This window comes from Pteropus medius, unplaced genomic scaffold (genome assembly GCF_902729225.1).
Source record: "Pteropus medius unplaced genomic scaffold, Ma_sr-lr_union100, whole genome shotgun sequence".
In the NCBI taxonomy this organism is placed as follows: Eukaryota; Metazoa; Chordata; class Mammalia; order Chiroptera; family Pteropodidae; genus Pteropus; species Pteropus medius.
In genome coordinates, this window is record NW_024344432.1 from 860269 (window position 1) to 875268 (window position 15000).

Here is a 15000-nt window from a genome sequence, read left to right on the forward strand (position 1 = left end):
AGTTAGCCAAAGAAAATACTCTCTAATTTTGCCTCAAACAATGTGGATCTTGAAGGGAATGACTTGAAACCGAGCGGCAAAGGGGAGGGCAGTGGCAGTACAACAACCATGGCAGTTTTGAGTGTTCAGTGAAAACCGTAAAAGTACCTTTTGAAGGCGGCAACAGCCCAGGCTATAGGTAATATGTATGTAGACGTGCACAGGTTTCAGCTACAGAGACAGAATGACTTTGCAAGTTCTGCAAAAATCCTCATGCCCCCAAACCTGGTAGTCAGAGGAACACAGCCCTGGTCCTACAGGAGCCCTGGAGCCAGGCATCCTCTGGGTGCAAAGAAGTCTCTCTTCTTTCCCAGACTTTATCTTCCTTTGTCACTCAGGTGATCCGCTGCCAACCATAGCCCCATATGTGCAACTCCTGACCCCCATGAGGCACAAGACAACGAAATAAAAGAAACAGTTCATCGTATGTTATAACTCCCTTTCTTTAAATGAACATCGAATGATGAAATAGAAAGTCTGTATAATCACACAGACAAAGAAACAAAGGAGGGATGTATTAAGTTGGAAAGTGCAGTGAAAATAAAACTGAATGCAGCTTCAATGATCTCTCTTTGGGAGAACAAAGAAATAATAGATTCATCCAACTGCGCAGCCACTTAAAAATCATCTAAGAGAAAATTTTCAAAAAAGACTAAGTAAAATTAGTTTCTTGTAACAAACCAATAAAATAAACAGCGAGTGCATTGAAGTGTAGTGACTCAGTTTACCTAGTGGAACCAGGGCATGTTATGCCACCTTCGGGCCACACTTTATTATTTCTTGCTGGAGGGGAAAAAAAAAAAGTTAAGTCCTGCAGTCCCTTGCCACCCTTCCCCCCTTTCCCTTCTGACAGCTAGTGACTTGTAAAAGCCCACAAAACCACAGCTGGGGGACCGGATTTCAAGCTTCGGAGAGGCTGGAAGAGGGGTGAGGTGGAGAGGCATGAGGGGTGGAGAAGCAGGAGGCTCTCCTCGAGCCCTAGTGGGTTCATTTCTAATCGTGGAAACTCCGAGATGGCACGAAGGTTGGAAGCCAGAGCCCTGAGGAGAAGCGGTGGGGGCAGGGGTGATGATGCGGCTCGGAGCTCAGCTGCACCACCGAGGTGCTGCGCGAAGGGGGTTGAGGCGCCACCCTGAGCAATCCTGGTGCTGCCCGGAGGCGGTGGCACGGAGTGGAGTTCCAGGCTTGTGCGTCGCCATGTGCTGCGTGAGCGTGGGGATTGAGGGTCCGCGGTTCTCTGGGGCAAGAGGCTGCAGGGGAGCAGGGAAGGTGGCGGGGAAGGGGTATCGCCGCGCCGGGACGCGGGGCCAGTGGCCAGTCAAAGCCTTCTGTGGAGAAGAAATCAACAGGCGGGCGCCCCTCACTCCGACCTCACGGTTGTTGGCCGGGAACTGGCAGCTCAGCCAGGCGCCGGAGGGCGGCCTTGTTGGCGCGAAGGTCCGCAAATGAGGCCGGCTTTTCCAGGGCCAAAGGAGTACCAGGCTGAGGGGGCGCCTAGAGTACAAAGTCTGCAGCAAAGGTCTTGATGAGTTCTGATTCCACCTTCTTTTCTCCCTTTCTTGTTTTTGCCCCCTCCCTCCCTCTCTCGCTTCTTCTTTTTCTCTTTGTCTCTCTCTCCTCTTTTCTCTCCTGGAAAATAGTACTGCAGGCAATTGGAGCTCCAGGTCTGGGAATACACCCCCTTCCTAAGCGAAGGCGCAATTGGTCCGTGGGGTTTGGGGCTCTGGGGCCTGCCTGCTGCCCAGGCTCTGGCCTCTCCAGGAATATCTGGCCCTTTGGTCTTTTCCCCCCGTCGGTTCCTTGCTCTAGTAAAGCCCGCTCAGAGCGCCCAACCTCCTGCCTGCGCCCCCGCCTACGTCCCATCCCGCGGCCCACCCTGGACCTGCGACTCTGCGCCACTGTGGCGACACCCCTCTGCGTCCCCCCTGACCCCCTGGCGAGAGGCGGCGGGAAACGCTGCCCGAGATAACGGCTCAGCTCCCGAGGCCGTGACCGCGCTGTTTGCTCTCCCTGCAGGCTCTTTTCCACCATGGCCCCCCTGACCAGCGCGTCGACCGCGGCTGCGCTCCTGAGACAGCCCACGCCGGCCGTGGAGGGCGCGGTGGCGTCGGGCGCGCTGGCCGACCCGGCCACGGCAGCCGCAGACAGACGCGCCTCTAGCATAGCCGCGCTGAGGCTCAAGGCCAAGGAGCACGCCGCGCAGCTCACGCAGCTCAACATCCTGCCGGGCACCAGCACGGGCAAGGAGGTGTGCTAAAGGCTGCCCGGCACCCTTGCGCCCTGGGCGCGCCCCGAAAGGTCACCTCACTCAGCACCACTCAAGACCAAATGGAAACCGAGGACCAGCACACTCCCGAGACGGCACTGAGAGAGCGCAGCCGCTTTCGCAGCAGCCTGGACGCGGACAAGGCAGCCCTGGGCGCTCCCGGACGTGGCACCTCCTCGGCTGGCTGTCCACCCACCCCTGTCCCTGTTCCCGCTCCTGCCCCAGCCCCTGCCACTGCCAACCTCGCTCCAACTCGTATGTCCACTCTCTCCCGTTCTTACTTTATTGAAAATCGGGGAGGTTTTCTCCCCAAGACGCCTGGTATCGAACTTAAAAAATTTTAAAGCCCAACCTCTCTTCCTCCCGACATCTCACTTAGCTTTTTTTTGTTTTGTTTTTGTTTTTTTTTTTTAAATAGTATTTTGGCGCTCTAAGTTGATTTCCCCAGCGTGGGCTCCGGCGTGAAGCCAGGGCCGGAGAAGTGAATGCGAATCTGTAAGATAGCTAACAGTGCACTTAACGGAAAGGGGCGTCTTGTTCTTGTTCTCTTCTTTATCATACACCAACCAAGGTTTTTATATCAAACCAAAGGGAAATACTCTGCTAGAATATGGACTGTTGAAGTCACCAAACTGTGATTAATGATTCTGTACATACCATTGTTATTAAAAAAAAAAAAAAAAAAGAACAGAGCTTTGTATATTTGAAATGTTATAACGCAATTGCACTCAGCGTGGTATGGTAAAGTTTGTCCTCCTGTAGATTCTTACTGTGTTGTAGATACGGTAGGGTTCCTAGACAAATATTTATGTACTCAAGCCCTTTATTTAACTTATTAACTGTAGAGGCTTCCGAAACCTTCAAGATAAAGGCAATGGTACAGTACTTTTTGTGTAATGTGTAATTGTTATCACTTTTCCTTGCTACCTAGTGGAGAAGTGTCACGCTCAAAATAAAAAAAAAAAATTCTATGTTTAACAAAAGGAAGTGTGAATGCTCTATGCAGGCGCTGAGGGGACAGTAGAAGGGGGCCCCCCAGAGGCCGGGGGTGGGCTCGGGCGGCCCAGCACCTCCCAGGTTTATCGGCACGGGTGTTTTCCTGGCAGAGGCCCCTGGTTTGAAACCGATCCTCACAGGGATCCGGATTTCCCACAAAAGCTAATAAGGACGCTGCCGAGGTGCTTTCCACGCGCTCCTCGGCTCCCTCTGGTCGTGTCGCAGTGGGAGTTGATGGAGGTCTGGGCCACGGATGTGGGGTGGGCTGGAGGGTGGGTGGGTGCATAGTAGGCGTTGTTGACGGTGCAGACAAATTTGAAGCGAGAGTCTTGGCTCGGAAGGCGAAGGAAGATGTTCGTGGAAAGTGCCACGTAGCAAGGAAGTGCGCAGTCCGAGATGACAGGTAATGGCGAGAAACCGAGGCACTGGCTTCCAAGGGGGCGGGCTCCACGGTACACTCGAGGGGAGGAGGGAGTGTGTGGTGTGTGTGTGTGTGTGGCATAGAGAGAGAGAGAGAGAGAGAGAGAGAGAGAGAGAGAGAGAGAGAGAGAGAGAGAGAGAGAGAGAGAGAGAGAGAGAGATCTCCGAACGGTGATGGAAAGGCAGCGAGGGGTATTCAAAGTGGCAGTTCTTAACTCGACAAATGTCATTACATCACTTATCCAGGCATTGGGAAATGTATACATTTAAAATCTAAACAACTCAGGTTTCGAGAGGGGACCCCAACGGCTTTGCGATCTGTAACACCCTCGGCGCACCTTCCCCGCGACGGAACGGGAGCCTCTCCCTCCCCCGGGCCCTGGCTGCGCCCCGCCGGGTGACCGCTCGGTGTAAGCCCGCCCGCGGGGGCCGGGTCTCGCCAACGCTCCCTGGGTGATGGGAAAGGGAAGAGAAGCTTAATTAGTTTCAATTTGCAGTAATTAGCGCGCCGGACCTTTGGGGAGAGGGGCAGGCGCAGGGCGGGGGGTGCGGCGGCGGCGTGACAACCGCGCCTCTGGGAGCGGGAGCCCGCCGCCCCGCCAGGCCGCGGGCCATCGGTCGCCGCGGGGGGCGCGGGCGCGGGCGCATCTCCGGGCTGGGCTGTCGGGCTCCGCGCGCGCTCCCAGGCGGCGCCCTGGAGAAGGGGGGCCGGGTCCTCCTGCGGCCCTGGGCGCCAGTGTGCGCTGCCCAGGGGCAGGTGCGAGGTCGAGCCGAGGTCAGCGGCCGCTCAGGGTGGGCGGCCCGCTCAGCAGCTGCCGCGCTCAGGCCCCGGCGTCCTTGGCTCCCCGCACCTCCCTCCCCCCCCGCCCTGAAATCCGGAGCCCCCGCCTCGGAAACCGTGGAGCACGCCCTCGGGGTTCACGGGCTGGCTGCTCTGCAGACCTGCTGTCGAGTGGGTCACACCCCTGGCCCCGGTCTCGATTCAATTTGCAGCAGAGGCCTCGGCTCCGGGGCTTGGGAAGTGATGGGGACTTTCCTCGTCACACGCCACGATCCCTTCAGGGGTTAGCGGGGCTGGCAGGAACTTTCAGGGACAGACCCCCAAGATCTGAGTGTCTCAACACTCCAGACTTCAGCCTGAGCTCCTGAGGCGAAGCTACCGCCCTGGGGTGGGCTACTCTGAGTTTGGGTGGAGAATGGGGAGAGCAGGAGGAACGCCAGGAAAAGACTTTTCTTTTCTTTTTTTTTTAGTGGTCAATATCAATTTTCCATCGATTTTGGCTTTTTGTTTAGGTAGGGCTTTTTTTCCCTCCAGGCTGCCAGTTGGATGGTATACGAGAAACAGTACCATTCTTCCTGTTAATGAACTCTTTTTTAAGTCATTTTTTCTCATTTGACCCTTCCATGGAGCAGAAGCAAATTGCGTGAAATTACCTCCAAGGATTACATTTATTACTGGCCAATGAGAACCCCTCGCCTTGTTTTACAAACTCTTAATCCTATGTCATTCTGATGCCGCAAACAAGCCCGGTCCTGGGCCTCCTATTCTTTCAACTTTCCCCAGCTGGAGGGACCTCATTCTGCACTTAATATTCCCCATAAATATCACACGCTAAAGACCCCCTGACTTCCAGCAAGTCCACATTAAACATGTGACATGTCACGCATGACAAACTCTGAGTATCTTTTCAAAGCAGCATTAAAAGCAAAGAAACCAATTTTCTTCTCCTTCCAAACCTCCCCAAGTGCTGAATGATGGGGATTGGAAAGAGCCAGTGGAGCGTACTTAGGGGGATTTTATGAGATTTTCCAGAATGATTTAATCTTATTGTGAGCATTATTAATGAATGGCAACCCAATTTGGCCCCAATATCTGGGAACGCGGTCACAATGCTGGGAGCTGGTGCCGGACCCCACCTCCCCACCAACCTTAAGCAAACCTCTTCCACGGAGGAGGAGGAGGAGGAGAAGGAGGAGAGGAGGAGGGAGGAGGAGGAGGGAGGAGGAGGAGGAGGTGCAGAGCCCAGGGGAGTTCGAGAGAGCCCCACGAGAGGGGCATGGCTGTCCCCTGTCACACCCAGAGCAGAATATCCCACCACCTGCTTTCCCAGGGCCACCCCCACAGCATCTTGGGGTGAGGGGTCATCGGAGCCTGGTCTGGGCTGCTGTGGGAAGGACGAGGGGAAAGGGTAAAAAAATTTGCTACATTTCCAGTCAGGGTAGCCAGATCCGGATGAGGCCCCTCAGAAAAAGGCAGTCGGCGTAATATTATCAGAAGGCGCCCCTCAGTGTCCTTCTGCCACCAACTACCCATGGTGGGTGGTGGACAGACAGTAGTTAGGGTGAACATCTTGGGTTTGTGGTAAGGAAGATAGAAAATAGATGAATTAGGGGAGAGTGACTATTGAAGAGAGGTTTGGGATGACTGGGGACTTGAAACTCAGTCTTTAGCTAAAGTCACAGATACTGGTATTGACCCTGGACAGTTCCCCATGTTTCTTCTCACCCCCTCCCCCAACTGGGGCAAACATTCATTATCGTTGCTTTTGATTTAATATCAAGAGACGAGACACCTGCAGTTCTCTTTCTCATATCGTTTTGAGCGTGGAGATCGTAGTAGAATGGAAAGGGGGGCTGAAGTTAGAGGAAAGAAAATTATACACCGGTTAGTTCGACTTGCTTTTAGAGGGAAAAATGTGTACGTGAGCAATGTGTGTATGTGTATACACAAAAGTGAGTGTGTCTGAATGAAGAGGGTCTTAAATGGGGCCTAAAAATGGTATTTTGGAATACTGAGTTCCTCAGAGTAACTGCGTATTTAACTGACAGTGGCAGCCTGGCTGGGGGGCGGGGAGAAGAAAACCTGTTACCTGACGGGAGAAAAAGCATTTCTCAAAAGAAAAAGTCGTGTTGTCCCTGGACGTTATTAACAGTCCGGTTTGAAGTATACATTTTTCCTTTAAAGAAAAAGAGCGATTGCCAGTTATACATTAAGAAATGTCATTCAGTCATTTTTATTCATTCTCCGGAAATCTTCGTAAAAGCCTGAATCATACTTCTAACAAGCAGCAATTTTGTTAATCCAGGGGGTTATTACTCTGGGCCCTTATTAGGTTCTACACCACTGCCAAGCAATCCTATAACCCTCTCAAAAGAAGTTTACCTCCCTGTTATAAAACCAGTAGTGGTATTTATACTGTGCAATAATTAGTGTATTACTTGAATCCACTAACACGTTCATTTTATCTCTGCACAAAACCTCTAGTCTGCTTATAGAAAGCTTGTGCCTCCTTTGGTGCTGGTAAAGTGGTGAAAGAGTGAATTGAAGGCTGGTTGCACTTTCTCCTTTTGCCTCGCCTTAATTCCCATCTCTTTTTGCTCTCATCCAATTAGCACAGTGTATTAAGCGGTTTATCATCTCATAGTCAGCTATTGAGAGAAACAAGGCGAGCACTTTGCAATAGAACCTGCGCTCCTTTGACACCCTCAGGTACTTACATATTCCACTGTGCTATGAATAATAGAGGAAGAATGGAGCGCTAATTCCCTCATCAAAGAATGCCTTGTCTGCTGCTTTGCTCAACAACACCATTCTGATCAAAAGAAAAGCAATAAAGCTTAGCATAACAAAACGAAACCTACTTATTAGCTTAGTGGTTAAATTAATGCAGAGCCGCTGCTATTCAAAACCAAGGTTTGAAAACAGCCTCCAACAACCTGATAATGCTGCCTTCGGGATGAAGGAATTTTAATCTGAAATTTGAGGCTGGCTCAGATGAGTTAATCTATTAAACTGCTATAAGGAAGCTCCACAGCAAACCGTTCAATTAAGAAATATTTAGGTGAGGGGAGAGAGAGAGAGGGAGAGAGAGCTTTAAGTTTAGGATGGGAACATTGAATCGAGGGGTCGGGGCATTCTGACAAGACAGTCTGGGGCTTGGTATGCTTTCCATAAAACCCTGACACAAGATAGAGAAATCTGGTTTTGGAGTTTCCTTAGCATGCATCTCCTACCAAACCCATTTAAATGATAGGTTTGAAAAGGCATGTGATGTGTACGTGTGTGCTGGAGGGAAGAGGTGGCACGGGGCTGGAGAAGGGGGTGGTAGTGAGGGGCTGTGAACTTTAATTAGTCCCCATATCTTGGGCAACAGTCCCGAGATGAACTCCACCAGTTTCCTGGACAAATTAAAATCATACCGGGAATGCCCTTGGTAGGATTCGCAACTCCTGGCCTCCCGTGTCTCCTTTATATGGAGAGCCGAGGGTGAGCATGTTGTGTCCAAGATAAATGTGCTCCGTGTTGTAGGCGGACCCTGGCTTCCTAAAGTCAACAGGAAAGATGCCCTTTTCAAGGTGGGGGTGTAGCAGGGATGTGAGAGGCTGGCGCCGAAAGGCTCTGAGAAGAGCAGGGTTCTTTAGAATTATCATTTCCCAAGCGGCTCGGATAAAATTTTGCCCGGAGGTTTAGTGTGGCCCACAGCGTTTCTATTTTCATTTTTAAAAATCAGTTGCCAAGGTTTAGAAAGCAAGAAACTTTATGGAATAGCAGGATTCCTGGCTTTTCTTGAAAACTAGATCGTTTGCCCGCCCTGGGCTCCATCCCTCCAAGCGTCACTGAGCAGCGGCTGCCCTCTTTGGACAGGACGTGCCCACTCTCTCTGGTCCACCACTGTCCCTGCCACGCTCTCTAGTGTGGACCTGGCTTGTTCTATCCGTTCACTTTTAGCACTTGAGCTTAAGACCCATGCCAGGGAGCCTGTGGAGACAAAGAAGTGGGCGGCATTTCTGCACCCGTTCTCCCCACCGTGCTATCAACTAATGGAAATCAAGGAGTAGAAACCTTTCTCAGAGAAAAGAGTGTCATGTTCCAGTCTTCCAAGAGAGATCCACTGGAATTCCTCATCAAAGTTGCGGTTTCAACTTTCTACAAAATTCTGAAATCCTTAGGTGCCTCCCAGAAAACCCTCTTAACTAATCTGGAGTTGCAGATCCGAGTAAGAAAACGTCGACTTCTGCATTCGCTCTTTTCTGGGATTGTTCCAAGAAATGTCAGACTTTATATAGACTTGCTACTAACATGGTTCCTGCCCTCACGGTGATTACAATCCAGACACAGAGGCGAGAAACAGACCAGTGAGAAGTAACTGCAGTCTGTGGAGTTCCTTGATGATGTTCACCTTATTTATCATAACCCCAGATCCCAGAAATGAAACATGCCCTCTCTTCAGAAAGCAAGGTGGGGGTGTGGGCTCCAGAAGTGCACATTAGAGAACCATCTCTATAGTCTCATATGACAACGGCAATGAAAAACCACACTAATCCCTTAGCTCCCTGAAGCGACTTGGGTGCTCCAGCTTTTGACAGCTTGCAGAGGCTGAGGTACCAAGGCATTAACTTAACTGACAGAGCCCTAAACCCAAAGTATTTCTACTCAGAGCCTGAGTATAAGAGACAGGGGAGAAAGGAGGAAAGGCTGAGGGAGAGAAAAGAGAAGGCAAAGCAAGATAAAAGGTGGCACCATCTACATGGCTTTAACAAGTATTCCTTCACTGGGGGTCCGTGCTGGGTGACCTTTCTGTTGTGAGGTGCTCTTCTCTCAGGAGCCATCACTCCTGCTTTCCCAAAGGAGATGCCACTGGGCTCTTGCTTAGTTCTCTTTGGCTTAGTTCTAAAGTATGAAAAAATACTTTACCTCTTAAAGCAGCGGTTCCCAACCTTTTTGGCACCAGGGACCGGAGCTCCTACGAGAATCTAATGCCTGATGATCTGAGGTGGGGCCGAGGCGGTGATGCCAGCGCTGGGGAGCGGCTGCAGGTACAGATGAAGCATGAAGCTTCTTCGCTTGCTGGCCCTGCCGTGCCGACTGGTACCGGTCCACGGCCCGGGGGTTAAAACTTTCGGACATACATCATGCTGAGCGTCTCTGAGCTGAGCTCTAATCGAGCTGAGGTTTGGGAAGGGGGTCCCTTACTCCTGGCTGCCCCCTCTAGTCAACTCTCGGTACCTGATAAGGATTCATTGCAACTGGTTTCCCTTTAGAAAACTTTATTCTTAAGTAAAAAGAACACATCATTATTATTATTTTTTTTTTTATAAAAACACATGGGTAGTTTAAAAAAAATGTACCATAGCTGGAAAGGGGGAAATATATTTTGTTAGTATAATCTTACCAATAATGTAAGAAAGGAAAGACTGCTCTATTGAAATATGTTTAGCTTCCAACAAACAGTGCACCATTCTAGAAAAATGAGGAAAAACTAGGCCAGGGCCAACTAACCATCCCTCCCCCCAGTTTTTCTGAATATAACACAGTGGTCCTCACCCCAACCTCTACAGATTTTTAATGAAATGTTAGAGAATGTCAAATTATTTTAAATGTGCTTTCCTATCGTATAAACCTTTACCTGAATTTTCTACTTAGGGGGAAAAAAAAGTGAGTGTAAAACACCTACCCAGTGTGCATGTGCATGTGTGTGCTGGACTTTGGAGCAATTCCATAAACAAGTAAGTTCTGTTTAATCTATTTAGTGAGTGCAAGGTTTCTAAATCTCCCCCCTCGGCTACCTATATAAAAGACAAGACTGCTGAAAAGGACAGCCACTCCTGGAGCCAGCGGCTGGGAAACACTTGGGTTCAGCTGGGTTTAATTGGCGTGTGAAAAGGCAAAACGTTAGTGCTCCTAGCAGGCTCCACGAACGTCTCTTTCTGGGGGCACCTCTGCTGAAGGCCCTGGGGCAAAGCCTGGGGTCACTTGCATTCCAGCCACTGTCAATTAATTTGTCTTACCTCACTGACCCCTCCCCTAGAAATGCGGTCCCGACTCTGGAGCAGCTAGCTCTTCAGGTGCTTTGCAAAGGGCTTCAGGGTCGTGTTTCAATAGTAGGATGTATGTTGTCATAGGAAGGCTGCTTTCATTTTCTCTAATGCCTGAGAGATTAAATCTTTTTTTGCGGTCTGTTTAATAATGCCCCTCCCAAGCCGCGTCCACACAAACTCGGGATGCAGTCCCAAAGGAAAAGCGATGCCGCCGGAGAACACGGTTAGGGCCACAGTGGAGGTGACAGAGGTGCCAGGAAGCTGCTTAGATTCTTCATTAAACCCACCCCCCCACCCGCCCCGCCTCAGCCACTTCTGGGGTGCCCTCATAACTTCACAGCACAATCTGCGAAGAGTTTGCTGAGGTTCACTTCGGTGTAGCCACTTTGGGACAAGAACTGATCTGCTGTATTCTTGAGAATTTTGTAGTCCTCACGAACTTTAGGTGTAATAACAGGTTTCCTCAATTTATCTAAAAAAGAGATAAAAATAAAAGGATTACAAGTCTCAGAGGGAGATTCTTTATTTCTTTACTTTTCAATTACAGTTGGTATTCAACATTATATTAGGTTCAGGTGTACGACATAGTGACTAGACATTTATATAAGCCACGGGACACTCACCCCGACTAGTCCAGTACTCCCCTTGACACCACACAGTTATCACAATATTACTGACTCTATTCCCTATGCTGTACTCCGCATCCAGAGGGAGCTTCTTTAAAGACCATTCTGTATTCTTCACACAACAGAGAAGGCTGTGTGGATTCTGCTTGCAGCCCCATGGCTCAGGTGTCCTCACGGTCCTGTCACCGGTCTATCCCTGAGGCCAGTCCCACGCAGGGGAGGCCGAGACCCCAAGATTCCACTGTGGAGGCCATTCTTCCTTTCCCCCCTCCCGCCACTTCTCAGCACCTAGCTGACTCAGCGTACCGGGGGACAGGGCCACCCTCTATTGATGTGAACTGCAGGTGTGCGCCCATGTGCAGCAGGCAAGGTGAACGGCACTCGCAGATGCCACTTTCGCAGCGCTGTCGAGCATACGCACACAATTGCATGCAAAAAAGTATGGATGTGGCAGGAAATACTTTGTCTCAAAAGAAGCCTGAGCCTCCCAGTGCCACCTCCCCGGATCAGCTGGGCCTAGTCGGCTTCTCCTAGTCCCTCCGCTACACAAACCCCCCTCTGCTGACAGAGGCGAGGGGTAGGCTGTCTGGAGAGCACCATTGGCAAGATTCCTTTTTTCTTCCTTGTCCACGCTGCGTACCTGTGAACTTCAGGTATTCAGCCGCCCTTCCTCCTCTGCTTCCAGCTCCTTCCACCTACCCATCTCTGGCCTTCTACTTAGGAGAAGGGCACTACCGGCCTGGGCACGACCCTTCCTGTCCCTCCCCAGAGGTTGCTACCTCTACACACGGTCTGATCTTTTGAGGACAGGGGTGACCCCTGGGGGAGCCAACCCTGCCCAGGATGATTAAGATGACAGTTCTTGTTCAAAGCTGTATAGGAACGCTGTGAGGTGTTTGGAGAGGTCCGTTTTTGTTTTTTTTTAAACCCCCGTTTTCTAACTGAGGAAACTGGGAGGTCAAGTCACTTGCCTCTGGTCACACAGCTGGTAATCCAGGGTGTGGAAATGCACTCCCGGGTAGCGGAGCCCCGAGCCCACACTGGGAGGAGAGGCTCACTTCTGTAACTCGGTGTCACTGCTCCCAGATAGGGATGGGCAGGCCCCCGGAGGCCAGCCTCGGAGGGGTGGGGGAGGGAGCGAGGCTGCCCAGTACCCAGAATAGGAATCGGAAAGCATGGAGAAGGAAACGCAGAAGGGAGTGCACGTCAATCACAAAAAGAGAAACCCCAACTGAAACAACAGAGCGGCACTGAAGTCTACAAAACACCCGGAAAACGAAAACTCGCTCTCAAGATTTTTGTTCCTTAGCTACACATTCCCATTTGTTCTCCACAACCTTTGCTAAATTACATCAACTGCCTTTCAAATAACAACAACAAAAAGTTTTGTAGAGAGGATTGAAATGCCCAAAGGGGGTGGAAAAAGCGACTCGAGAAGGAGGGGGGCGGGGCGCATGTTAAACGACCATAGAAAGACACTTTGAAAGTTCTAATTATCGGAGTCTGGGAATACACAACAATGGCCCCGAGCAGGGCGGCTACTCCCGGCAGGCCAGAGCCTCGGCCGGCCGGCACCCCGTGCATGTGAATGACACAAATGCATGTGCTGACGGGGGAGAGGGCATTGAAAGAGCGGCGGTAATACCGAGCAGCGGAGGAAGAGAGAGGCCACAGCTCCTGATGTGTTTACCTCCTCTGCTGATGGGATATTGACTTTTCCCACCAGGTTGGTTAGAAAGGGGACTATTTACGCTGCCACACAGCAGAGTTAGAATGACAACCAGCGTCACTTGGTGCTCTCCTTCGTAAAAGACAACTGTGACCATCAGCGTATGCCATAGCCAGTCGATACGGCCGAGGCACCATTCCATGCCCGTTCAAGACGCAGCTAAAAGCTCCCACTTGCTTCCCCAATGAGAATTTGATCGATAATGTATGGCAGGTCTTCTAGGAAACGGAACTGCACGAGCTGCTGCGGGCCACGCCGGGACTGGAAGCTGAGGGGGAAAGGCCTCGCTCTTTCTTCATGGTTTTCTCTCCCCCACTTTAGGCCCCTAGGCCACCCACGGTTAGGCTTCTAATTGAAACCGTTACCCTGTTTCCTTTAATGCTACACCCACTACTTTAGATCTCAAGGGACAATACCGGTGTTAAATGGCAGAAACCAGGTAACGTGGCCAGTAAAACTGGATTCCTTCTCCCGGCTCTGGTTTTGGCTGTGGGTAAAGAGTTCATGGCCACAGGCGCTGCAGGTCAGGTGCACGAGGACAACTGTTAAAAGATTCCAGGAGGCCATTAGGCAAGAGGCCCAGAAGATCTGCAGCCAGCTCGGCCGGGTCCCCGGAGATGCCCTGGGCTTGCTGTGGCTGTCACTGTCTCAAAAAGCCAGCACAAAAAATCCAAACTTCGTCGACATGGGGAAGAAAATGCTCTTCCAACCCTCGAGTGCATCAGCAGTATCACCGAAAGTCACTCAATATACCAGCAACGCGAATGTACTTGACCTGGGAATCGCATTTGAGGAACATGTATCCACAGCTTATTTACTCTGGTCCTTTCTACATGCTGATTCCTTAGGGATATATATTAATTACCGAAAAGATCCTGTTGCCAACCCTATGAAAACAATGGAAAGCAAGTACGCCTGGATATTAATTATTAACACGAAATCTTATCAGAGAATAAAATGAACTAAAAGTTGGTTTCTACTTATCAGAATCTAAAACCTGAAAACATGCAAGTTACAGTATTTTCTACATGGGACTAACTAGACCACGCTCTGCAGGATGAACTTGTCTTAAATATTTTATTTAAAAGTCAACTGACCAAATAAAATGTTAGAACTATCTGAAAAAAAGAAAACAAAACAAAACAAAAAAAAAACAAAAAAGCAAAAAACCGGAGTATTCTCCCACCCAAGGAAACCATCTCTGCTTCTGATGGCGTCCGCGCCAGTAAAAAAAAAATTTTTTTCAGCTTTAAAAAGCCCTTTTTGGACTTAAAAGAAGCGCACTGAACTTGAAACCACGAAGCAAAGATATTTTAACATCGCCTACTGGTTATTTTATTTTAATTAAGGCAGGCTTAGGCACACAAGCAGCAGCCGTCTCTGTTCTGAATGTCTGTTTCATTTATTTCCATGCAAAGGTATCAAACAACAGTCAGTTATAATTGATTCTGTCAGGTGTTATACAGTCACTCATAATTGTCTCTGTGTAGAGGTGTGTCAATTTACTATATCTGAATTAAATATTCTGTCAATTATGAAATCAGGTAATAATTTCAGTCAGTTTTTTAATTGCATGGCTTCCCACCATACAGTTCTCTCAGCTTTCCCACCTTTTCTAATCCGTAGCCTCCCTCCCTCAATGCAACACGGGCTTCTCCTAAGGGGCGGAATGCAGGAAGCTTTAGGAATTTTGAAAGAAAACCTCTTTAGGATTTAAAAACCATTCAACCTCTGGAGAGCTGTTATAGCCTCTGCCCAGGCTGTCTTTCTCCTGAGTAACAATCAATAACTGAGTCCCGGCTATGCACAGTATCTGAAACATCTCAAGTGACATCCAGGTTTCAAAGACAACCACATTTAGGACCCCAAATCAAATGACAAGTAGACAGACATTTCTCCACCGAAATAAGAAATAAAACCCGTCATCTTCCATTCGATTCTTATTTAGAAAAAAATTCACAAGGCACAGTGCCAGGCACACACAGCATACGATGCCTCTGTCAACTAACCAAAGCCTCAAGGACAATTCTCGCCCATCAAATCACATCTAGGATGCTAAAATATTTCTAAGGGCCGAAGAGTCTCTCTGTTAGTCCACCATCCAG

At 49.8% G+C, this 15000-nt stretch overlaps 2 protein-coding genes across 2 annotated transcripts in view; one reads left to right on the forward strand and one right to left on the reverse strand.

The window, feature by feature from the left end:
* The window catches only part of ARX (aristaless related homeobox), an 11275-nt gene extending 8805 nt beyond the window's left edge, over positions 1-2470 (forward strand). Inside the window, exon 5 of the mRNA XM_039872469.1 lies at positions 2052-2470. Within this exon, the coding sequence (XP_039728403.1) occupies positions 2052-2296 (245 nt within the window). The 3' untranslated portion in view covers positions 2297-2470. The remainder of the gene's footprint in view (positions 1-2051) is intronic.
* An 8194-nt stretch (positions 2471-10664) lies between these two features.
* Positions 10665-15000, reverse strand: part of POLA1 (DNA polymerase alpha 1, catalytic subunit) — a 280205-nt gene continuing 275869 nt past the window's right edge. The window contains exon 37 of the mRNA XM_039872470.1: positions 10665-11012. Within this exon, the coding sequence (XP_039728404.1) occupies positions 10867-11012 (146 nt within the window). The 3' untranslated portion in view covers positions 10665-10866. The remainder of the gene's footprint in view (positions 11013-15000) is intronic.